The 26,271-nt window shown below is 41.3% G+C and overlaps 1 protein-coding gene across 3 annotated transcripts; it reads right to left on the bottom strand.

The window, feature by feature from the left end:
• Nucleotides 1-474: 474 nt before the first annotated feature.
• CTR9 (CTR9 homolog, Paf1/RNA polymerase II complex component) lies at nt 475-26,271 on the bottom strand. 3 transcript variants are annotated; one of them, XM_060104656.1, is made up of 25 exons: nt 25,894-26,271; nt 24,241-24,339; nt 22,306-22,545; nt 21,335-21,452; nt 20,771-20,860; nt 19,113-19,261; nt 17,900-18,007; nt 14,369-14,476; nt 14,025-14,261; nt 13,708-13,797; nt 13,465-13,593; nt 13,171-13,354; nt 12,189-12,277; nt 11,492-11,677; nt 11,317-11,404; nt 11,026-11,174; nt 8,857-8,973; nt 8,569-8,714; nt 7,583-7,654; nt 6,543-6,678; nt 6,247-6,393; nt 5,463-5,620; nt 4,303-4,399; nt 3,964-4,076; nt 475-1,550 (listed from the first exon to the last, which is right to left on the bottom strand). In XM_060104656.1, exons 1-25 carry the CDS (start codon nt 25,936-25,938, stop codon nt 1,115-1,117), a joined length of 3,531 nt encoding a protein of 1,176 aa, XP_059960639.1. In that variant the 5' UTR covers nt 25,939-26,271; the 3' UTR covers nt 475-1,114. The 3 variants fall into 3 exon arrangements, with proteins under 3 accessions (XP_059960639.1, XP_059960637.1, XP_059960640.1); XM_060104657.1 differs by lacking the exon at nt 475-1,550 and adding an exon at nt 2,143-2,332; XM_060104654.1 differs by having other exon boundaries at nt 13,465-13,797.

Below are 26,271 nucleotides of genomic sequence, written 5' to 3'. Positions count from 1 at the left end.
GCAGGAGAGGAATAAAGACACAGATGTAGAAAATGGATTTGAGGACACGGGGAGGGGGAAGGGTAAGCTGGGAAGAAGTGAGAGAGTGGCATGGACATATATACACTACCAAACGTAAGGTAGATAGCTAGTGGGAAGCAGCTGCATAGCACAGGGAGATCAGCTTGGTGCTTTGTGACCACCTAGAGGGGTGGGATAGGGAGGGTGGGAGGGAGACGCAAGAGGGAGGGGATATGGGGATATACATATACATATAACTGATTCACTTTGTTATAAAGCAGAAACTAACACAACATTGTAAAGCAATTATAATCCAATAAAGATGTTTAAAAAATTACAAAACTTTTGAGTACACAACCTCCAGCTTAGCTCAGGTTCTTCCAAATATTTGCATATTTTTATAGATGCTAAATTTTCATATACCAATGTACTGAGCAAAAAAAAATGACACAAAGTTACACATAAAAGTTGGTAAAAGAATTTTATTATGTGGCTTAGGTAGGTCTTTGCATACTACTAACAGAAAAGCATTTTCCCACATCTTATTCAACCTAACAAATGATATATTTGTCGTTTTATCTACATGGCTGCAGTATTACACTATTGAAGAAAACCTTCCTTTCATTTGTACTTTGGTGCAATTATACAGTAGATACCTCTTCCTCCAGAAAATAAAAATATTCTTCATCTAAACTTGAAATGGAACAAAGACATTAATACCGAGTTCCTCACACCACTTGGTAAAAGATTGCAATAGAAGTCCTAATAATATGCTGCTTAACATACAAAGAAGATGAAACATCTGCCACAGTTTCAGTCAAACCTCGGGAGGAATGGTTCAGCATGTAGGTTTATCTTCCTGGGGTTTTCACATATGATAGGTGGAACTGTACCATAATAAAGAATAGTCACCTTTTGCTCAAGAGACTCAAATATTGGACTCTCGCAAGGGAAACGTCTTTTGGGACATAGTAATGTACAAATGGATAGGAGAAAAAAATTGCCTTAGGAAAAATCCACCACTGTTTGACCAAACACCTGAAATGTTTTTATCACAGCTTTCATATATTAAAAAAGTTTCCTGCGGAGATGAAGTTTATTCATGAAATAAAGCCTAGTCGCTATCATCTGAACCGCGTTCTGAGCCCTGATCCGAGGCCTCGTTGTTGGATCCCTCGGGTTCGGATTCATTGCCGGAGCCTCTGCCGGAGCCTTGGCCGGACCCCTCGTTGTCAGATGCTCTCTCGGAGTAGCGGTCCGACTCGGCGCTGGGGGACACGGGCCGAGAGTCCATCTCAGAGCCCCCCGAGCGGCTCCGCCCGGACTGCAGGGATTCGTTGTCAGACTGTTCGGAGCCCGAGGGCCTGCGCTTTCTGGCCGGCTGGTCGCTGTCTGAGTCCTCATCCGAGTGCTGCCTCCGGGGCCGCCGGGGGCTGCCGGCCTCGCTGCCGGACTTGTTCTGGTTCTCGTCGGAGTCGCTCTCCTCCGAGGAGGCACCCATCTTCCGCTGCTGGCCCTCGTCGGAGTCGCTGTCGCTGTTGCGGGGATGTCTGGCAAAGACAAACGCTCGTTAGACCAGGGTTCTGGCCAAGGGAGCCTTGACAAACCGGGGATGCGCTTGAAAAAAGAAGGGCATTTAATGTCTTGACCAGATCGTTGTTGACACAGGTGTTCATTTTGTGATATTCCTTTGGTGTGCTTTTTTGTAAATGTGAAAGGGTTATTAAGAAAGAGAGGATTAAAAAGTTAAAAAGAATAAGGCACTTTAGCTCTGAGACAGAACACAGACAGTGTAGGGTGACCGCACTGGAAATCCCAGGCACCCTTCATCAGAATGAAGCATTTCTCGGGCTTCCCTGGTGGCGCAGTGGTTGAGAGTCCGCCTGCCGATGCAGGGGACACGGGTTTGTGCCCGGGTCCGGGAGGATCCCATATACCGCGGAGCGGCTGGGCCCGTGAACCATGGCCGCTGAGCCTGCGCGTCCGGAGCCTGTGCTCCGCGACGGGAGAGGCCACAGCAGTGAGAGGCCCGCGTACCGCAAAAAAAAAAAAAAAAAAAAAGAATGAAGCATTTCTCAATTTCATACGTAAAATTATGAAAAGGAAGGGATACATTTATTTATCTTGATAAACCAATACACAGCGGCAGAGGTGCAACCCGGGACCTCACTAGGCTGCGGAGACTCTGGAGAATGCACTCTGTCCCAAGGCTGGCTGGGAGGGAAGCTTCTCTGTGCCACTGGCATCTGTGCTAGAAGATCGCTGAGGAGCGAAGTCACCCTTTCTGTCCCAGGATCTGCTTCTGCTCCGGTGCCCTCCGCCACGACTAGACCTGCTCAACATAGGAAACTGGGGCTAAATAAAAGGGTTCTGCAGCTTGTTTGTGTACTTTTGCCAGAGGTCCCCCTCTATTATCCGATGTTAAGGGCAGGGGACCTGTGCTCATGCTTGGGGGTGCAGTGGCACCCAGGGAATCTTGGCTTCTTGGAGGAAAGAACATTCCCTTCCCCACTGTCACAGCTGCTCCCCCACCAGAGCTGTGGAGAGGAGGACATGCTTCTCCTCGCGCATATTCCTTGGTTTTGGTTTCCATGACAGATATTCCAAGAAAGGAATATTAAATCCTACAGGGTCAGTCTAAGAAGGGTGAAGGAGGTGAAACATACGACTCTCCCTAGAAATGAGAACATCCCTGCAGACCGAAGAAAGGCCCTTTGTGCTTACATCTGAAAGAAGAAACCTAGACACACATCACATAACTCATTCTGTATACACACTAAGGGCCAGTGGGCCCCAGGATCTAAGTCACTCCATTCCATCTGGCCAAATAAGCAAACACTTCATGAAGGTCTAACCATCATGTCTGTAATCAGTGGACCAGGGTAACACTGTGGGCAAGGGTGAAACAGTGTTTTAGGGAAAAGCAATCCAAATCTGTGTCAACCAGCATCTTCAGAGAAAAAGGGAACTGCACATCTTTACAGATGCTTTACCCTACCAGACCAGCCCTGCACCGGACCCTTAGCTCCTTCGACATGCTAACCTCTCACCCCTGCCTCACCTCTAACCAACCAGGACTCTCTCTTCCTTTTATTTTTTAAAAAATTCTTATTATTTTTATTTTTTATTGAAGTTCAGTTGATTAGGACTCTCTATTCTTCTTCTAAGACTTAAACAGCCTTTCTTCCACAAAAAACACCTCAATAATTCCCCCCACTACCTCAACTCCAGATAACATGTGGTCACTGAAGAGCAATAAATGCAAAATGTAAGTGGTAACCCTTTTCCCACTATAATGTAGCTTTGGTTTATTTGTCATTCTCCACTGTCTCTAAAGTACAAATTCCCTGGGGGCAGGGTCGATGTCTTTATCCTCTGCATCCTCAGCACTCAGCCTGCTATCTCATAGCATGGATGTTCAAATGTCTGTTGAATGAATGAATGAAATGATGGCCATCAGAAGAACCCAGCATAGTATATATAGTATTAAGAGTCTTAGTCTAGGAATCCAAATGCAGAGCTTGAGGGGCAAGTTCAGCACAAGTAAAACAGAATATTGTTTCACCAAGTAGGCTGTGAGCTAGAGAAATCTATGATAAGCCCTCCATAGAGCAGGCAGTGCTGAGTTATCCCTGCCTGACAAGGGAGGAAATGGTCAAGAAAGTCCCTTTCTCCCTGTGACCAAGATCAGGCTACTACTCTTAATACTTTAAGCCAGTCAATGGCAGTGTAGCAAAATGATAGAAAATTTCAGCTAATATCCACGAACAAATGAGATTTCAAAATAGGTTTCCTTCTTTAAGGGACAAACATTTAGTAGGACAAAATGACAAGACTGGAATGAGATGTGTGCTCAGGCTTCTTCCCGCTCTAAGATTCTAAGAAGCTGCAGAAATGATACTTTGGCACAGTGACCACTCTTGGTTATCCTTCACTAGGAGAACAGAAGTGAAAAATTCCTACCCTTCATCAGCAATTTTCAGTTTATCTTCATCAGATGAATCGTCACTTGATGATATTATGGCTTTGGATTTTATTTTTCCCTTCATTGAAGGAGGCAGACGTTCTGGCTTGGGCTGAAGAAAGAAGATCAAACATAATAGATTAGTCAAGACTCTTTACGTTAGGATGTCTTGTTAAACTGGGTTTGCACTGCAGTGATACTGATACAATCAAACAGCAACCAACAAACTTCAAAAACAAGTGTCTGTGCTTGAAGACACTGCAGGGGAAGAATGTATTCTACCGTACCGCAGTCTTCGATGCCTACTGGGGATGAAAACCACAGTGCCGGACACTTACAGCCTTCTTCTTCTCTGCTTTTGGTAGACGGCGCTTTTTCGGTTTGGGGCCATTTTCTGTTTCATCATCATCAGATCCTTCATCTCCCTTCAGAGGTCTAAAATAGTGAACACCAAGAGAAAGTTTGTCAAGATTCACTCATGCCTATAAAACCCAAGACTTCTGTGCCATTCAAATAGTATTAGTCATTTTGAACACCCTTCTCTACAGGTGCTGGCCTCGACCAGACTGTACACCCCTTAAGGGCAGAGACTACAACTTACTCTTGCTGCACATGGCTCAGGAGTCTGCAAAAACTGTATTTATGCCATGTCTGCTGACTGAGTCACTTTTAAGCCCTCTTATTAATCTAAGATGAGCTTGAATCTTGCCCTTGGTGAGTGACAGAAGATGTGAGAAAAGACCCAGGCTCCAGACTCAACCTCCTTCCCCTCCTCTTTCTTCCCTTCCAACTACTCATCCCAGGCCTGCTAATATCCAGCCACAGCTTCAATTCCACAGGTCTGAATGAATTCCTCAAGCAGAGTCAGACATGGGTTGGAAAGAACAGGTCTAGCTAACACTGGAGGTTCCCGGACATGGAAGCACCAAGAGAGGAACACACAGCTTAGGGGCACTTCCAGGTGAGAGGGGGGCAGGGCACCACTTACCCTAACAGCAGATGGCACGAGGAGGATTTAAAGGCCCTTCTTTCACATAAATTCACATTTTATATGTCCTGTAAAACCAGGAGGTGGGCCATTGCTATTTTACAGAGAGGAAACTGAGGCTCAGTGGCTTTTCTAAGATTTCAAAGATGGACAGTCAGTGTGGACACCCTAACGTTTCTCATCCTAAACTGCATAGATTTTCCAATAAATATTGCAATTTTCAGTCATAAGAAAGGCAATTATTGACTGACTCGGAGCTCTCAGAAGGAAAGCTGCGGACAGCTTTCCTTGTGTGGGGACTCCAAGCACGCCGGGAATTTGGTAGTGGGGCCCATTTTAGGATTAAAGTAGGAAGTGGGGGAACGAAAGGCTTCCCTGTCTGGGGGGATCAAGTGATAAAAAGGTGTTCACAGATTCTAAACCTAAGATTCAGAAGGTGAAAGGTCTTTTGCCACTTTCATGAGGTGGTTTAAAACCCAGGTGATTTAAAAGGTTATTCCATGACACTACCTTCTCCTCTTCTTCTTCTTTCTCTCGCCACCCTCCTCCTCCTCGCCTTCTTGCTCACTACCACTGCCCTTCCTTCTCTTCTTCTTTTTGGATATAGGCAGGTCATCATCGGTATCATCGTTGACAAACTCATCAAACTCTCCTCCCTTCTTGGACCGCTGAAACCCAAACAAGACCACAGTCATTGCTTTCCTGGCGGGTGGAATGTGGGTGGAATGCTAAGGCATGAAAGAGGCCACTTCCCATCAGTCCTCTAAGTCAGAGGTCTCCGACCCCCGGGCCATGGCCTGGTACCGGTCCGTGGCCTGTTAGGAACCGGGCCGCAGAGCAGGAGGTGAGTGGCGGGCGGGCGAGCAAAGCTTCATCTGCCGCTCCCCATCGCTCCCTATTGCTCGCATTACCGCCTGAACCAACACCTCCCCCCCACCCCTCCCCACTGCCACCATCCACGGAAACACTGTCTTCCACGAAACTGGTCCCTGGTGCCAAAAAGGATGGGGACTGCTACTCTAAGTCACGTGGAAGAAGTGCATGGTGAGGCCCATACTTTAAAAACTTCTAACTGGGACGAATGCCTCAAATAGCAAAAATCATCAACTACAAAGTTGCTACAAGGTAAACTGTACTCTGCTAACAGTGAAATGCATTTCCAAATACTGGATACCATGTAAAGCAGTCTCTGTTGGAAAACTAACTTTTAGCAAAGGAGGAAGCCAAAGCTCAGGACTAAGTACTGAGTGAATTTAACCAATTAGCTTCGTTTCTAACTGGAGTCATATCTTACCCGTCCACCACTGCCACCTCTTTTCTTTTCTTTTGTTCCTTCAGTCTCTCCAGTAAACATAAGAATATTTTTGGTCTTCTCTACGTATTGGGCCCGCTGTTCCAAAAGTTTCTTTTGCTCTTCTTTTTCTCTGAGACGTTTCTCTTCCTATGAGGAAAAAGAGTAGGAAAAAACCTCACCAAAATGTTAGGACAAAAAAAAAATCATGGCTACCATCAGAAGAACTTCTTTTTTAACATACAAAGTGTATGTATGTACACCTTTAATTCTAGTATAACTGCAAACGCAATACATACCTGTTCTTTGAGAAGTTTCTGCCTTAACAGTTCTTTCTCTTGTTCTTGTTTGGCCCGCAGTTCCCTTTCTTCTTCGTCCTGTTTGCGTGCCCTGGCCACGTGGTACTGGGCCTGGCTCAGTAAGTCAGAGCATTGCCTAGAACATTCCAAATTTAGAGAAATATGTATGTAGCTAGTATACTTTTTATTAAAAAACTCATAGAGCATCTGTATTCCTTACACACATTTAAAAGTTTGAAGCAGGATCATTAGGTGATACCTATGGGAAGTCTTTTTTTTTTTTTTTTTAATTCTTCAGCGCTTTTCTCTTTTTTAATTTTTATTTTATCTTATTTTTTTTGGCTGCTTTGGGTCTTCGTTGCTGTGCGCAGTCTTTCTCTAGTTGTGGCGAGCGGGGGCTACTATTCGTTGCAGTGCGTGGGTTTCTCATTGCAGTGGTTTCTCTTGTTGTGGAACATGGGCTCTAGGCACGTGGGCTTCAGTAGCTGTGGCACGTGGGCTCAGTAGTTGTGGCTCACGGGCTCAGTCGTTGTGGCACATAGGCTTAGTTGCTCCGCGGCATGTGGGATCTTCCCAGACCAGGGATCGAACCTGTGTCCCCTGCACTGGCAGGCAGATCCTTAACTGCTGCACCACCAGGGAGTCTTAATTAGGAAAATTAACTTAGTTTCTCAGAAGCCAATACTGTCAACTATGTTAAGTTTGCAAATTATAACCGTCCTCCCAAAGCACAGCTAAAAAGATTCCCAACACTAGCTTTACATGTGACAGATTCAGGAATCGTGTCTTGATTCTGACTACATAGCTGACATTAGTGAAATAGAAAAGTATTTTCCCATACAACTTAAGTACTTGAACTTTGCCATATTCCCTGAAAGGACCCTTAGGAAAAAGCCTCGGTCCAGGTTGGAGTGTCCCAGAGAGGAGTGTGAAAGACTGACCTCTGGGAGGTCAGAAACCCGTCACTACTGTGTCACTCTCCCAGTCCACACTGCCATCGCGGCCTCACCCAGAGTCACCTTCCATAAAGAGTACATTACCTGGCTTCTGTAGCAGCGAGGGCCAAATCAAATCTCATTTTATCCCCAACTTTACTCAAGTAACTGAAATATCTAAATAGAATGAGAAAATAACATACTTTACTTAAAAAAAAATTAATGAAACAGACCCTTTAGATTTTTAATCTGTTCTAAAAAAAACAGTCTGACAGGAGGCTTACATACTGACTGAAACTTAATGAATACTTAATACTTAAATGAATGTATTCAGGAAGGGCTGTTATCTCTATAGGAAAAATATATATACAACTCACTTAAAAAAGGACTCTCATCAATATACCACTCAACATTAGTAAGTTCATGATGGTAAAGTTACAGTTAACGGTATCAGTAAATTCACAACCAAAAATCAATTCCAGCAATGAATATTTACTAAACACCAAATTTACTAAATATGTCAGCATGGAGGTTAGGAGGCTTAAGCCATGAAAGCACTTACAATCTACTAGGCAAGGCAAGGAATACTTAAACAAGAATTCAAATAAGGCTGGACAAAACCTGAAGAGATGTCAGGTTTTAATATTACCATACACTGAATTACCAAATAAGTACTGTAAGCTTACATAAATTTTGAGCTGAGCTGAATAAATTTATTCAATATTTAAGAGGAAAGGTCTTAATCTCAGCTTAAGTAAAACTAATATCACATAAAAAGACACTAGTATAACAAGTAAAACCAGCCTAAGTGGAGTCTAAAAATTTCTAGTGTGTAAAATGCTGGGTCATATTATTGACAGGTCAATGAAAAATCTAGGGCAAGCTTGCAAAGCCAGCCTGCCAGTTCTAGGGGTCGGACTACATGATCCAATTCTAGCAGGATCCTGGTTACGGTTGGGTGCCACCTGGCGGAAGCTGTCTGCTTTGGCTTAAAAATCGCTGGAATGATTCTAATAGAGAATGATTCTCTTTTGAGCCATGTGGGTTTAAAGAAACAAAGCATTTCAAAGGTTGTTCCTACAAAATCTTACCTGTGTGCAAGCTCCAGTTCTTTCACAGCATTGAGTACTTCCTTCAGATTACTCTTTTCATCTTTCAGGACAGAGGTAGCTAATCTTTGCAGGACCAAGGCCACATTAAACATAAGAACTGTATCACTGGGTGCCACGTGTCTAGCCTATAAACAAAAACAAAGCAAATCTTTCATATGGTATAATGACATGAAAAGGATTTTAGTCAAATAGAGTGTTAGGTGTGTAAGCATGCGTAAAACAGGATAAAAAATACAATGCAGCATACAATTGAGTTCTCTTTTTTACCTTCAGCAGAGTCTGTTTGCATTCCTGTAACTTGCCACACTTGAAGAGGGCCCGGGCCAAATAGAGCACAACTTCAGTGTTCTGGTGCTTATAGAACTTTCTGAGGCAGTTTTCATACTACAATAAAAGAAAAAGTTAATTAAAACACAACAAGGATTAAATGATATTGTCATTTTGTGACAAAATTTCAAGCGATTTTAAAGCTATGTGAAAAGGTCTTTTGTCTTTTGAATGGTTAATTTCAAAGACTAATTTGAGAACGATATTTTACACTCACCAGCATACATTTTTCACAACATAAAAACCTGACAAGAAAAATTACATACTAGAAATAGTTCTTCCATTTGAAATTTCGACCAACACTGAAAGGTTAAACAGATTGGAAGGTCTTTTTTTGTATCTTCAGCAATACTATCTAGAACAGGCTCACTGACAACTTATTAGAAGTCACACACCTGGCTCCTAAGGTGCTCTATCACCTTTCTTTAGGACTGGTGGAACCTACTGGCAACGAGAATGATAAGTCTCACTGTTCTTGCTGTTAATTTCTTAGTAAAACCAATATAGCAATACTGGTATTAATGTTGCTGTGAACAAATCACTTTCTGACCATGGAACATATCTTGTCGTAGGTTAAGTTCTTTTTTGTGGAAGAGATGGTTAGAGGGTTTTTCCCTGAATATCCCTAGAAATTCATTTGCAGATCAAGAAGGCCCACCTCCAAAAACACAACCTCTGAGACTACCATATGCAATCTGGGTTCTGCAAGTCCCTGTGACCAGGACCTTTCCGATATTCTGAATACAATAATAATACCCATCCTTTTTAGAAAAATGGTTAACCACTTCCCAGAGCCTATCTTCTTTTTTAAAAAAATAAATTTATTTATTTATTTATTTTTGGCTGCGTTGGGTCTCCCTTGCTGCACGCGGGCTTTCTCTAGTTGTAGCAAGAGGGGGCTACTCTTGGTTGCGGTGCGTGGGCTTCTCATTGTGGTGGCTTCTCTTGTTGCGGAGCGTGGGCTCTAGGCGTGCAGGCTTCAGTAGTTGTGGCTCGCGGGCTCTAGGGTGCAGGCTCAGTAGTTGTGGCTCACAGGCTTAGTTGCTCCGCAGCGTGTGGGATCTTCTCAGACCAGGGCTCGAACCAGTGTCCCCTGCATTGGCAGGCAGGTTCTTAACCACTGCGCCACCAGGGAAGCCCAGAGCCTGTCTTCTAACTTTGGTCAGAAACCTGTTTTTTCTGACCATAATAATTCCCCCATAAGAGCATTTTTACTTTTTACTATGCAAAAGATGCTAAGTATGACTCTTTTACTTCAAGTTCAAGTAATCAACAAATATGAAAAGCATAATAAAATTCTATAGCCATGGGCTTTCCTGGTGGTGCAGTGGTTAAGAACCCACCTGCCAATGCAGGGGACACGGGTTCAAGCCCTGATCCGGGAAGATTCCACATGCCGTGGAGCAACTGAGCCCGTGCACCACAACTACTGAGCCCACATGCCACAGCTACTGAAGCCCACACGCCTAGAGCCCGTGTTCTGCAACAAGAGAAGCCACTGCAACGAGAAGCCCGCGCACTGCAATGAAGAGTAGCCCCCGCTCGCTGCAACTAGAGAAAGCCTGCGCACGGCAACGAAGACCCAATGCAGCCAAAAATAAATAAATTAAAAAAAATAATTCTATAACCATGAAAACTTATCCCCATGGAGTTTCATTTTAAATGTCATTTAACCTTCCTGAAACTCAGTTCTCTCATCTGAGAAGTAAGAGGGTAAAACAAGCAAACGGATATTAAATCCCACTAACTTCTGGGTACTTACTGCTATGCGAGGCAAACTAGTGCCAAGTATGGTGCCAAGTATTTTTCATTCTGGATGCTCAAAAAATTCTATGAGATTAAGGTACAATTATTTCTGTTTTACAGATATGAAAACTGGCTCAGAGGACATGTCCTTTGTCCAAGACATGCAATTAAAGGTGGAACCAGGACTCACATCTCTGTCTGGACACCAAAGACTGGCCTTAACCATATATAATTATAAGCCTCTGAATAGACACAGTATCATAAGAGATAGCACCCAGCTCCAAGGCAGGACCAGAATGGTTAAGGAAACAAGTGCTCAACAATGAACACAAAATAAAAATATCTTGAAAAATAAGACATTACCATCTGAACGGCACTGATATATTGCTTTTGTTCCACGTAGATGTGTGCTAGGTTCAACCACACATCACTGATATCTGCCGTTGCTTCTCTTACTTGGGCAAATACATCACGAGCTTCACGGAAATATCCTTTGTGGGCCAAAACAGCTCCTAAAGTTATAAAAAGGTTCACAGAATTAGAATTTTCTAATTGTAGCCAGAAAAACAACTAGAGAGAAATTCTGATCTACAAACATCCCTCAAAAAGCATTCATTTCACAAATTATTATGGATATCCAAACTGCATAATTACCTATGCCATTAGCAGCATACAGATTCTTTGCATCATTTCTGAGTACTTGTTTGTAGATGGCCAGAGCACGATCTTGATGACGCTTTTCCTATAAAAAGATACAAACATTATAAAAAAATTCAAACAATAATCAAATAAGTATCAATTTCGTTTTAAAGAGATGAAAAAAGATTACCTTTTCTCTATCTCGGGTGGGCTGATGCAAAGTTTGGAGCCAGACGTTGCCAAGGGCCAGCATAGAATAAGTGTCACTCTGAGTAGCTGGTTGTTTTAATATCCTCTCGAATTTCTTCTGGCCTGGACCCCATTCTTGTTTTGCCAAATGAAGATTACCAATCAAAGACCAAGCATCCGGATGGTCCTAAAAACACACATATAAAAAGAAGCAAAATCTGTAATTTGGATTCAGAGAGATCAATCATCTTTCCACAACAGCTGATTACTGGAGAGGTTTACAAGCTACATTTACAACAGTGTTTTTCAAACTGAGAGTTGAGATGGATCAGTGACTTGTAACATCAATTTAGTGTTTAGTTATCACCATAAGAAATGCAACAGAATGGAAAACAGTAAAAATGTCAATGTACTGCCTATGGAAAGAGCACAAAATGATTTGTAAAACTTTGATTTCAGTTGTCTGTATACACACATGTGTATGTACTAGGCTGTGGTGTGAAATCTATTTCTTACCGTGGTCCACGATCCAATCGTTTAGATGACTTCTATACCCTTTAGTATCTTTAACAAGTAAGTGAAAAAAACAGGGAGATGCCAAGTCTAGAAATATGATAGCCATTAAAAGGAAAAATTGATTTACTGGGGGGAAATGGTGAAATAATTATTTTTCAAAGCTAAGAGTTAATATTACCAACCTGATTAATCTGAAGAGCTTCCTTAAACCAATCTGAAGCCTCATAAAAATTTCCTTTATCTCTAGCCATGGCTCCTAGGCGCAGATAGCCTGAAAATATACAAGTTTTCATGTTTAAAATATTAGCTATAAAGTAGAATCATAATTTTAAAGTCATACTGTTGAAACAATTGTTTTTCATTAATACATTAATACAATGAAAAGTCCCACAGGTGAAAATATATCAAGCATCAATATAACTAATTAATAACCTAATATATTCAAGAGCAACTCGGCCACAGTCAAGTCTTCCTGTTTGAAATCTCAGATTATCTCTTCCACTCCATTCCCCAGGCTAGCACCCTGGACCAAGTCATCATCTCAAGTTAAGTTATTTTAAAAGTTTAGCATTGTTCTGTTTCCAATTTCTCTCGATGCACAGCACTGTGCTTGGTATATGGCACTACAGTGAAAGCACAGACTATTCTTTCTCACTATTACAAACATTGCAAAATGTTTATATGAATTCAAAGCAGGACCCATCATAAAGATAAACCCATCACCAAATATGCCAAGGAGTTGTCAAAAGCCTAATAAAGGTAGCTGACCCACTGAAGATGGCCTAGTCTATAAAATATGGTCCAACTGGTTTTTAGTTGTTTCTTTTTGTTTCTAGCATAAATTTAACTGAAGCTGCTTTTTTTTTTTTTTTCAGGCCACAAATTTGCCTTGAAGAAAAGGGGGCATATAACCTTCAAAACTGTTTAACTTTTTTTTTTTGGTCGCACCGCAGCTGCACTGCAGGGCTTACAGGATCTTAGTTCCCTGACCAGGGATCGAATCCAGGCTCCCTGCAGTGGAAGCATGGAGTTCTAACCACTGGACCGCAAGGGAATTTCCTAAAACTGTTTACTACTGGTTCTAAGAAAGATTTTTTTCAGGCTAAATTTTTTGCTGCTGTTGTGGACATTTTAATACACACGAAAAAAGTTTAAAATTCCTACAGTCAACATAATTAGGATGTTCCCGTAAGATGTTTTTGTATAGTTTTTCTGCTTCATGGAATTCACACATCGCCTCATATAGCCTGGCTAAATTGTATGATGTTGTAACAGAAATGGCATTGTAATAATGTTCATCATGCTCAGCTTCTGCCTTTGCACGATCCAATGATGCCAGAAAGTATTTCTAGGAGAAAGAAAAGAAAATTACATTGTTAAAAGACTTGGCTGATACATAGGAAAAAGTGTGCATTGAACTTGATAGTATAAAAGAAGGGAATATTTCTACATTCCTACCTTTGCCTCTCCCAGATTTCCAAGCCTGAAATGGAGGGCACCCACGTTATTCAGAATCTCTGGGGGGACATCAGCCTGCACTTTCTCCTGAAGGATCCGTGTCGCTGTTCCGTAGGCTGACAGGGCACCCTGTATTTTCATGGTGGACAGAATAAAGTGTAAGTGAACATGAGAGGAAGAGAAACACTGCATCAGGCTTACCAAAAACACATCAGGTAGCAGATGGAAAACATGGTTAAATACCTGTATATCGGTCTGTTCTAAGATTTGTGCCAACTCAATCCAAGCTTCAACGTCATCAGGATACTGTTCTGTGACCTTCTTCAAATGGCCCTGGGATGAAAGAGATCATTAAGCTAAAGCATTCCAACTATAGGGTATGACATTGAAATGTGGTGGCTACTCTACCCTGTTTGCTAAGTCAAATGTTAGTTCAACTACAACAAACTCAGCTAACAAAACTGTGTCCATCATATTTCTACTGGCAATAACAAGAAACGAGGAATGCGCATCTAGAGATAGCTAACAGAAAATAAAATTTTTAGATTTTTAAAACATACCTTGGCGATATCTCGTTTTTCTTGGTCTTCTGAGGCGGCATATAGAGAGCCAAGAATTTTCATAGTTTCATAATTATTAGGATAAGCTTTCAAAACTTTCTCAAAGCACTGAGATGCATTCTCTTTGTCACCTCGATAAATGTACATTTGTCCCAAACCAAAAAAAGGCAGCACAAAAGAGGATGAGGCAAACTGTGTGGCTTGATAGTAGTACTGGAAAGCTTGGTCATAATCTTCCTAAAAAACGAAATAAAACAAGGCCAACAATATGTACAAAAGTTTTTAAATGATTTGGAAAACCATTGAAGAATTAGGTATTTAGAGAGGGTGTAAAGTTAACTTACCTGGACGTGGAATGATCTAGCCAACTGATAGCAACTTTCTGCTTGCATGGCTTCCACTTCTGTATTATGGAATGCATGGAGAGCCAAGTGCTGGACTTTACTGTAATCCTGAACAAGGAAGATCCAAAACTCAACTGAGTGAACCCAAACAACTCTACCAGTCTCAGTCATAAGGCTTCCCCAAGTTTCACTTTTAAAATTTGTTCATTGAATGAACAATAACAGCACTGTATCCAGAATTACAAATCATTTTCCTCATTCCCCTTGCTGATAAATTCAGGGAAGATGGGGACTAACAGTTGTACAGTACTTAACATTTCCCCAGTACATCTATTACTTCATTTAATCCCCACAACAACCCTTTGAGGCATTAGTCCCTATTTTTGTGATAAGAAAACCCAAGAGAGGTTAAGTCCTTTATTAACAGTAATGGAAACAGTTACAACTTATTGAGAACTATTATATCCAAAGCCCTCTGCTAGGTATAATACTTAATATTAGTTCTAAGCTTAATCAACCTCCCTGCAAAGTGTGTCATTATTACCATTTTATTTTATTTTATTTTATTATTTTTAATTTTTTATTTATGGCTGTGTTGGGTCTTCGTTTCTGTGCGAGGGCTTTCTCTAGTTGTGGCAAGTGGGGGCCACTCCTCATCGCGGTGTGCGGGCCTCTCACTATCGCGGCCTCTCTTGTTGCGGAGCACAGGCTCCAGACGCGCAGGCTCAGCAGTTGTGGCTCATGGGGCCAGCTGCTCCGCGGCATGCGGGATCTTCCCAGACCAGGGCTCGAACCCGTGTGTCCTGCATTGGCAGGCGGACTCTCAACCACTGTGCCACCAGGGAAGCCCCATTACCATTTTATTGATGGGAAAATAGACACTTAAAGAAGTAAAGTTTGTTATCTAAGGTGAAAAGCTAGAATCTCAATTTAGTGGTTTTTTTTTTTTTTTTTCTGACTCCAAGGCTATGTTCTATCACATGAGAGTAGCAAGTGCCAGCACTTGGACTTGTACTCAGCTCTATTTGAATGCATGGGTCATGACCTTTCTATTAGGCCTGACTTTCCTTTGGATTAATCTCCCAAGTGTCTCAAAGTCAGAGTTCATACATCAGGGGTAGAAACAACCTTCCAGTTTTAATAGGAATGAGTTTTATTCATCTGACTAGAAATCTGGTCTGAAGTAGAGTTTTTGTTTGGTCAATGACCACTTTTTTTTTTTTTTTTTTTTTTTTGCTGTACGCGGGCCTCTCACTGCTGTGGCCTCTCCCGTTGCGGAGCACAGGCTCCGGACACACAGGCTCCGCGGCCATGGCTCGCGGGCCCAGCCGCTCAGCGGCATGTGGGATCCTCCGGGATCGGGGCACGAACCCGCGTCCCCTGCATCGGCAGGCGGACTCTCAATCACTGCGCCACCAGGGAGGCCCTCAATGACCACTTTTGACATTTTTTTTTACATTAGAAATAATAATGGGGCTGCAGCTTTTATCAGGAACTGAGTGTTTCACATTAGATAAGTATTTAATATGCATAGTACATTTAATCCTAACTACCACCCCTCACATCCTATACAGTAGGTATTATTACTGTTTTACAAGAGAGGCAATTAAAGTTTAGGGAAATTATTAGTTTATTTGCCCAAAGCCACAGAACTATATACAATGGTGATGCCAGAATTTGAACCAAGTGATTCAAACTCCACACTTTTAATTACATGACACAGCCTTTTGGCTTAATTTATATACTGTTCACTGGAATGAGTGTATGGAAATACCCTGCCTACCTTCTAGGGCTGTTGTAATGCCAAACTGAGAAAACATATGTAAACATGCTCTGTAAACCTTAAAGACATATATCCAGTGCAAGATGACCTCATGACACCTGGCACAGTGCTGATCACAGATCAGGTGTTCAGTAACACTCAAATATACTGGCTTGATTTACATATTCCACTTATGTAATCTTTAAGGTTCTGAATATACTGATTGTTCTCAGTAGAAGCAAGTCTTTATCTTCTGCAGTGGGTGACTAGCATTGAAAATTAAAAACTGAATTATTCTCATTTGGTTCAAGGAAGCTGTCCCAACCACTGTGAGCACTGACTACTAGATATGCCCTCAAATATTTAGAATCATCCATCCTCTGTTTTTGTGCTGTTGCTGTTTTTCCAGTAAAAACCAAACTAACTTGTGTAACTGTTTTATCTTAAACAGTAACACTTCATTTACATATGAGATACATTTCCATCCTCTCCCTAAGTAGTTGCCTTTTAGTACTAAAACAGCTATAGCATAAAGCTTAATTAATAATTCATTATGAAAGGGGAGTATGCTTCTACAGCCAGAGAGAGTAAAGCATCATGGTGAATAGCTGTGTGACCTCAGGCTATTAACTCTTGCTTCCATTACATCCACAAAATGAGGAAAATATTACCTACCTCATAGGATTATTTTGAATATCATATAAATTCATAGCATGCACTTTTAATAGTACTTGGCATTTTACAAGCATATGATGCATATTAATAGCAACAATAACAGCAACACAGCATCTATTACTAATAAGGATTGATGCAGTTTTGTGAACTTTTACCTCAACTGCTATTTAATTAAAGTTCTTGGTATAATTTAGTACCTGGTTTCAAAATGACTGATTAAACTCATGCTTACTAACTATATAAAAACTTTTTTGGTATTTGAGAAACCTAGAATGCCACTGCTTCTACAGAGTTAGTGGCAACTTAAAAAATTACATCATGGGGCCTCCCTGGTGGCGCAGTGGTTAAGAGTCCGCCTGCCGATGCAGGGGATACGGGTTCGTGCCCCGGTCTGGGAGGATCCCATATGTCGCGGAGCGGCTGGGCCCGTGAGCCATGGCCGCTGGGCATGCGCATCCGGAGCCTGTGCTCCGCAACGGGAGAGGCCACAACAGTGAGAGGCCCACATACCGCAAAAAAAAAAAAAAAAAAAAAAAAAAAATTACATCATGATCAACATGTGAAAATAAAGCAAAAATTTCACCATATGCTACACTCTTACTAAACTACTAAGACCATTTCATAGATCTGTGCCTGTCTTCTTTCAGCTACCTAGTGACCTTCTTCTAAAAACATAGTTCAAGAGCTTTCTCATTCTTGGTGATGAAAACTCTCCTTAATCACTTCCTCTATCATTTCTTCACCACAACAGGGCAGATACCTTTATTTTTACATTTACATTTGTTCCCATACCTGTGTTTTCTATGAAACAACTCCTTGAGTGCAGAAACCACATCTTACTGAACTCCACATCCCTATCGCAATGTTGGGTACAGTATACAGGGTCAATAATTATTAAATGAATGAATGAATGAATGAACAAACATACCCAGATACTAATTAGTATCCCCAGATACTAATACAAACTCTAACTTGAAAAAAACCTCTTGATTCAAATTTCTTTCCACGTTAAAAAGATAAAGTATCACCTGCAGTACAGAAAAACAAAAATCAGGATTTAAAATTAAACAACTTTAATAAATGATTTCTCCTACCTTTTTGAAGAAAAAGTGATTTGCCAAGTGGTTCAATACCATAGGGTTGCTAGGATCAATAGTATAGGCTCTGGAAAGAAGTTGGACACCATTTTTGATGGAATCAGCCTAAAAGAAAAACAATGATGACAGGGTTGAGTGAAATATTACTTAAATAGCACTTTTTCAAAGTTTCCTTTATAGTTGAAGAAATAAGATTATACAAATCTAAGTTCAGATAGCAAAATACAGCTCTTGTTTTAGTTAACTTTCATCAGGGATAAAAAATTTCCAACAGTGATGGTGAGAATGAAAATTGGCATAGCCACTGTGGGAAACAGTATGAAGGTTTCTCAAAAAACTAAAAACAGAACTACCATATGACCCAGCAATTCCACTCCTGGGTATATATCTGAAAAAAACAAAAACACTAATTCGAAATGATACATGCACCCCAAAGTTCATAGCAAGATATGGAAACTGCCAAGATAATGGAAACAACCTAAGTATCCATTAACAGATGAATGGATAAAGAAGATATGGTATATATATATATATATAATGGAATACTACTCAGCCATAAAAAAGAATGAAATTTTGCCATCTGCAGCAACATGGATGGACCTGGAAGGCATTAATGCTAACTGAAGTAAGTCAGAGAAAGATATATAATGTATGATATCACTTATATGTGGAATCTAAAAAATACCACAAACTAGTGAATATAACAAAAAAGAAGCAGCCTCACAGATATAGAGAACAAACTAGTGGTTACCAGTGGGGGGGAAGGGGGGAGGGGCAATATAGGGGTGGGAAAGTGGGAGGTACAAACTATTGGGTGTAAGATAGGCTCAAGGATGTACTGTACAACATGGGGAATATAGGTAAGATTTTGTAATAACTGCAAATGGAAAGTAATCTTTAAAAATTAAAGAAAAAATAATAAAAATAAATTCAAATAGTGAGGTAAACTTTTAGAATTTAGCTTTCTTAACGAACTTAACTGCAGAAACACTGCCACTGGAAAGCATTTCCTGCCCTTTGAAATTGGGTGCATGTAGTAAATATACTTGATATCACTGTCCTAAATAATTTACTGCTAAGGTAAATAATAGGAAAGACTCCAAAAGACTGCATTTTTTAACAGCTCTGTTGAGATATAATTCAATATATAATTCAATACTATTCACCTGACAAATCAGTCAGGAACTAAACAGTTTTTTCACTCACATACCTCTTTATTGTTGAGTTCTAGAACAGCCAGTCCCACCAATGCTCCCACACATTTGGAATTGAGTTCCAGGGCTCTGCTGAATGCCAGACGAGCCTTCTCCAATTTGTTAAGTTTCACAAAGCAATGGCCCATTCCTAAACGAACTTCCGCTACAAAAATAAAATCAAGTCATTCAGTCTGTCAAACTAGGGCATTTTTAGGATTCAAATTTTTTTAAATGCTTAAACATTCTCTATTTAAGAGTTGCAAAATCGCAGAATTAACCTCAGTATAAACTATACTATAAAATCTTCGGGTGTATCACAAACTTGGTTTCACTGGAGGTCAGAGCATACCACTCTCCCCTCACAGCCCCCAACCCTTACCTCCTCATCAGGGATACCTTTCTCACCATAGAACAGAACACCTATAATAGTGGTATTTTTCTTGTCTTCCAATGCTCCTGGCTACACTGTACCTTCATTATCTAATTTTTTTTTTTTTTTTTTTTGCTGTACGCGGGCCTCTCACTGCTGTGGCCTCTCCCGTTGCGGAGCAGAGGCTCCGGACACACAGGCTCCGCGGCCATGGCTCGCGGGCCCAGCCGCTCCGCGGCATGTGGGATCTTCCGGGATCGGGGCACGAACCCGTGTCCCCTGCATCAGCAGGCGGACTTTCAACCACTGCGCCACCAGGGAAGCCCCATTATCTAATTTTTAAAGAGCAATTTTTAAACAGAGAACAAAAAGCTTCATTAAGGCCTTAAATATAGTGGCTGACTACATGCACATCTGCAGAGTTGTGCTTATAAATGCTTCCCAATTTCAAAGCCATACCAAAACACAACCATGTTTCTAAGGATAACCTCTCCGCTGCTCACTAGATCCTACCCCTTCTCATCTAAGGACACTGCTCCTGCAACCCTGCCCTATTTTTCCCACATCATCAAATTTTCCCTCTCAACTAGATCATTCTCATCCATATACATTCTCACATCTTAAAAAAATCCCCTCTTGGGCTTCCCTGGTGGCGCAGTGGTTGAGAGTCCGCCTGCCGATGCAGGGGACGCGGGTTCGTGCCCCGGTCCGGGGGGATCCCACGTGCCGCGGAGCGGCTGGGCCCGTGAGCCATGGCCGCTGGGCCTGCGCGTCCGGAGCCTGTGCTCTGTAGCGGGAGAGGCCACGGCAGTGAGAGGCCCGCGTACTGCAAAAAAAAAAAAAAAAAAAAAATCCCCTCTTGATTCCATTTCCCTTTCCAGTTGTCAATTCATTCCTACTCTTCCCTAGATAGTAAAACTCCTTGAGAGATCTACATTTGCTGCCTCCCAATTCCCTTCCTTCCCTTTTCTCTCTTGACTCCATCCCAATGAGTATCTCACCTCCACCATTCCAGTAAAACTGCTTTATCAAGGTTACTAATGATTTGTATGCTGCCAAATCCAATGATCAACTTTCAGTCCCTATTTTACTTGGCCTAACAACAGAATTTGACACTGACACCCTCTCCTTCTGGAGACATTTTACATTTGACTTCAAAATTTGCTAAATGAATGAGATTTTGGAAAGAAAAATAGTATAGGGCAAAAAGATTATATTATGATCTACTATGCAGCTTTTGAATCAAATATCAATATTTTAAGTTGGATCATACACAGCCTAGACTTACAGTTTTTCTCTTACCTGGACATCCTGGGTTAGTTCGCAAGGCTTTCTTATAGTAAGCGAGAGCTCCTCTGTAATCCTTCTTGTTGAATGAAATGCAAGCTTTACCTGTAATGATTTTTAAAAATAAACATACACTTATTAAAGAACACAAGTCTCATATGTTCTCTACTAACTCACCTAAATCAAATATATCTCTCAGTAAGAAATACTTGAAAATAGTAAAAATGATTTCATATCTAAACTTGTTTTCCATGAGGGTATATTAATCTATGCCTATAAATAGAACGGTACTATATTATGTTAAATGTTATAAAATAATTAAAGTAGCTTAGAGTTGTCCAAATAGATTGTTTATTGACGCTTTAGAAGTGTATAACAAATTATGCTTAACTGGTATATATCTTATTTCTCTAATTTCAACAGAAACAATGATCTATTGTAATAGTTTTATTTTTAATAAGGTAAAGCTCTCCTACTTTGTTGCCCAGCCCAGTTACTAAGGAGTCATCAACAAAGAAATACATTCTAGGCACAGCTGAAAAATATAGATTCCTAAGATGGTTGCCAAAAATGACTTACCAAGAAGGGCTGGAATATTATTTGGAGACTGGTTGAGTACGAAATGAAATTGTGCATCAGCCTGATCCATTTTGTCACCTTCAAGTAGGCAGAAGCAGGCTCTTCCCAACAAATGGTTCTGAAAAAGTAATCATCATCTTAGACTTGACTTTATCCAGGACTAACCACAATTTAACACAAATGTGTAACATGAAAATGAAAACCATATAGGAAGGAAGTGGATCATCACACAAATTCCTCTATCACTGTAATGTGTTTAAAGTACCAGTAAGCAATTCTTAATTGCAAATTGAGGGACTATCCCAAAATGCAAGTTGTCTGTGCCAGGAACGATGACAAAAAGAAAAGTTCAAACTCCTTAAAATATGCTTGAAGCTCACCTGAGGATGTTGGAATTACCAACTCAACATGTGGATAAGGGGTAGTAATATTTAAATATTATTTATATTTATGTTATATTTATAATATTAATAAATAATATAAATATAAATAAATATATAATATTTATAAAATATATTTATATGTAGTAAAAAATATTTTACTTCAACAGTACAAGGACCAAAGAAATTTCTATTTTTTTTTTTTTTTTTTTTTTTTTTTGCGGTATGCGGGCCTCTCACTGTTGTGGCCTCCCCCGTTGCGGAGCACAGGCTCCGGACGCGCAGGCTCCGGATGCGCAGGCTCAGCGGCCATGGCTCACGGGCCCAGCCGCTCCGCGGCATATGGGATCCTCCCAGACCGGGGCACGAACCCGTATCCCCTGCATCGGCAGGCGGACTCTCAACCACTTGCGCCACCAGGGAGGCCCGAAATTTCTATTTTTATTAAGGAACCCTTCTTTTTGACTATTCTTATCAACTATGTTATTTTAAGAAAAACTGAAAGGAAACCCGTTGCCTATTATACACATTTTACTTTCATGTGGTATTTTTTTCCCTTTTATAAATTCAAAGATATCTGATTTAATTTACCTGATCATACATAATAATTTTATCTGCCATCGTATACAGTAGGGTTGCCTGTGTAATAAGATCTTTCTTGTTGTCCTTATTCTTCTCCTTCCGAGCCTGTTGTACATAATAGGCTGCCAATGTATCCAAGCAAGTCATCTGGTCTTTTTCATGGTCTCTATAGTCCAAATTGCCATCTATACGTGCTGCTTCCAACAACTTTACAAACTCTTCTGTTTTTCCTTGCTTGTAGTATTCCAGCTATAAGGTAAAGAATCAAACTACAATTACTGGAGGATATGTCAATACAAAAAGTTGTACCCAAATGTTTATAGCAGCTTTATGTGCAATAGCCCCAAACTGGAAACAATTAAATTGTTGAGCAAAAGCTGAATGGACAAACTGTGGTCTATCTGTATAATGGCTACTGCTCGTCAGTAAAAAGGAGCTATTGCGTACATGCTACAACATGGATAAATCTCAAACTAATCTTCAGTGACAAAAAGCAGATCAGGGGTTGCCTGGGTACTGTGGAGGGGCAAGGGAGAGGTGGGAGGAAAGTTTTAGGGGTGATGGATATATTTGTTACCTTGATTGTGGTGATGATTTCACAGGTGTACATATATGCTAAAAATTCTCAAATGGTACATGTGAAATATGTGCAGTTTACTATAGATGAATTATACCTAATAAAGCTGTTTAAAAAATTATAATCACTACAAATGCTTCCATCTTCTTACCTAGCAATAGTTGATTTCAAACTAAATCAGAGCCCAAGAGAGAAAGCAATAGTGAGAGGGTATAAAGAATTCCAAACAGAAAACTTGGGTTCTAGTTATAGATCCATCAAAAATTGTCTATGACTTTGGGTCTGCTGAATAACTTCCCTGGGTATCTGTTTCATTTATTAATAATAAAAGGAATAGCCACCATTTATTAACCCCTTACTGTGGGCCACAAACAATGCCAGGAGCTTCATATACATTATCTCTAATCTGTACAACCACCCTTAAAGTGAGTGCTAACAACCCCCTATTTTAGATGAGGAAATAGGCTCAGAAGGTAGATCATTTGTCTAGTTAGTAGCCGAGTTGGAATTTGAACAAAGGACTCTCTATTCCCAAAGCCTACATTCTTTCTAGTGTAACAACCTACAGCCCACAATGCTTCATGAATTAATTTTACTACAGGTTCCATGCTAACCCTCCAAGACTTCAATTTTCATGTAAGTGCTGTTAAAGGAGGCATTTGTACTAAAAAATAGTAAGTTCCCTTCTGGTGTTAAAAAATATGTGACAACCATTAATGTCTTGTTCTCCAAAGACTAGGAAAACTCAGCACTTCAAGTCAGGAGGGCACTGCTTGTCACTGAAAGTACCTCTCTGTAAATCCATACCTAAGAAACTCTTTAAGAGTTAGGCTTGAGCACTGGACACAAGCCCGATTCCAGATCTACTTCTCTGACCCTTCAAGGTCAGAGGCCTCCTGTGTATCTTTACATGAAAGGGACCTGTGACAAACTTGCTTAGGAATAATGATCAAAGTATTTACTATATTTTATTCATAATCATTTACTATAATGTTCCCACAAAAAAGAAACATCATTATGCAGCTGGTGCTGGGGAGGGTAGAGGGTGTTAGATTGTTTAAATTGTGGCACCTCGTTTTTTTCTGTTTATCTACAAACCATAAGCCAGTCTTCACTGAGTAATCACTAAATAATCAAACGCTCAATATACAGTACTCTTTAACTTAAATGAATTCTGCTTTTACCAACATATACTAATTTACCAGAGGCCAACACATCACTTTCTAAACTTGCCTTTAAGACAATTAACTTCCATATACATGGTACTATCTATCATTCACCCAAGCTAGCTATTACTGTATCTGAAAACAGAACCACGTATTTTTTCCAGTCAACATATAAAAAATATTTGTTACATGAATACTCACCGCCAAAGCAATCCATATGTGCAGTTGTGTGTGTTCCTGTTTCAGAATACTGATAACTTCATCTCCCTCCGGTAACTGATCGAAGTCAAGTTCAATGACCTAAAATACAAAATGTAGGTTTTAACTCACATTTTTCTTTTTTAAATTCACATTTCTTCTTTGACTGTTGCTTTCCTAAAGATACATCAGTATGGTTATACATAGGATTTGTGTTCACTTTCAATAGGGCTGAACAAGCATACATTAAGAAACGTTTAAGGAGCATATGACAAATACATTATATGGTAATATTAAAGCACAGCAAACAAACCCTGCTAGTTGTCCTCAAATCACTAGAACTATAAAATGCTATGAAAGCTTTGCTTACTGAAAAAACTAAAAGGAAACCCTGCGTAACGTATAATGCAGGTAAAGTACAGATAAGCACCCCAGGGACTCATGCCACAGACTCTGAGACTCGGTCTGACAACTTTTTTTTTTTTTAATTTATTTTTATTTTTGGCTGCATTGGGTCTTTTGTTGCTGCACGCTGGCTTTCTCTAGCCGTGGGGAGCGGGGTCTACTCTTCATTGCGGTGTGCGTGGGCTTCTCCTTGTGGTGGCTTCTCTTGTGCCTAGAGCACAGGCTCTAGGCATGCGGGCTTCAGCAGCTGTGGCTCGCGGTCTCTAGAGCGCAGGCTCAGTAGTTGTGGCGCACGGGCTTAGCTGCTCCGTGGCATGTGGGATCTTCCTGGACCAGGGTTTGAACCCGTGTCCCCTGCATTGGCAGACGGATTCTTAACCACTGTGCCACCAGGGAAGTCCCGGTCTGACAATTTGAGAAGCACAGTCCTAGAGGCAATGCAAAGTTGAGTGCCACCGTACACACTAATCATGGAGGCATCACTTGTGTCACACACACTCCTGAATATGGCACAAAAATAACAGTAGAAAAATGTTCTGGAATTAGATAGTGGTGATGGTTACACTACTAAAAAAACACTGGATTTTACGGTAAGTGAAACATATCTCAATATTGTACCTCAATCAAAAGTAAGAGTATGAGATATCCAATAAGACAACATCAATTCTGAGGGCTTTACTCAGACAAGCCATAGGCCACCCATAAAAGAGGCGACAGGAAGGGAAATGGGGTTAATTCTATCAGCACACTGCAGCGGCTATTATCTTGGGGTCTCTATTTCGTTGATGGAGCCTTGTGTGGCAGATGTGGTGCACCATGACACTCGAGTTTCTAAGGGAGGAAGGGCGACATCCTATATATTCCCAGGGAGAGACACTTAGTTTGAGTAGCAGAGAGAACACTGTGACATCTGCGCCCACCTCTGTGATCTATGAGGTGCCTTACATTTTATCAGGCACTGTCACACCCCTGTGCTCCTGAATTAGGAAAAGAGCAGAGTACTGTCAAATACGGACAGGCTGGTGGGGAACTTTCAAGAACTCCTTCTCGGGGTGGCTTCGAGGTTACGGGGATCTTATGTTCCCAGCCTGGGAAGGCGTTGGGGCTGGGGAAAGACGTGATCGGAGCTTCGGCCGGGTATTTGGATCTGGGGAGAGGGTGCTCTCGCTTCGGAAACGAAGTCGAGAGAAAGGGGGAGGGGGAGATCGTCCAAGTTCAAGGTCCCCACCCTCCCCCATTCTCAACACTTACCTCGTCAGTGTCCCGGAGGGGAATCTCAATGGAGCCCCGCGACATGGCGAGATCAGAAGGCGAGCGGGCGTTCGGCCCCGCCGCTCCGCAGCTGGTGCTCCTGGCTTCTGGCTCGTCCAGAGGCTAGCGGCGGCTCGGGCTCCGGTCGTAACTGCTGCTCCGCGGCGCCGCTGAAGCTCTGGCTTCTCCTTCCCGTCAGCAGCTCAAACAACGAACAGCAGACGGCGACCAGCGACTTCCGGCAGCCCCGCCCCCTGCCCCGGAAACTTTCCCCGCGGGAGAGCCTGTCCGATGGTAGGGCTCCTCCTGTGGCTCAGGTTCTCCGACTTTAGGAGGAGCGCTCGGAGGCTTCCGTTGGCTTGTCCACCTTTCCGAGGT

This window comes from Mesoplodon densirostris, chromosome 7 (assembly GCF_025265405.1).
Source record: "Mesoplodon densirostris isolate mMesDen1 chromosome 7, mMesDen1 primary haplotype, whole genome shotgun sequence".
NCBI classification, from domain to species: Eukaryota; Metazoa; Chordata; class Mammalia; order Artiodactyla; family Ziphiidae; genus Mesoplodon; species Mesoplodon densirostris.
This window is presented reverse-complemented; position numbering and strand designations above follow the sequence as displayed.

Bases quoted from the DNA above. Each gene is read 5' to 3' on its own strand.
- CTR9 (XM_060104654.1), bottom strand. From the start codon at position 25,938: ATGTCGCGGGGCTCCATTGAGATTCCCCTCCGGGACACTGACGAG. The intron at 5,621-6,246 runs GTAAGATATGAC...TTTGGGTTTCAG, and splicing joins GAGGTGGCAGTGGTGGACGG to CGGTCCAAGAAGGGAGGAGA. The intron at 1,551-3,963 runs GTAGGAATTTTT...TGTCTTTGCCAG, and splicing joins CTGAAAATTGCTGATGAAGG to ACATCCCCGCAACAGCGACA.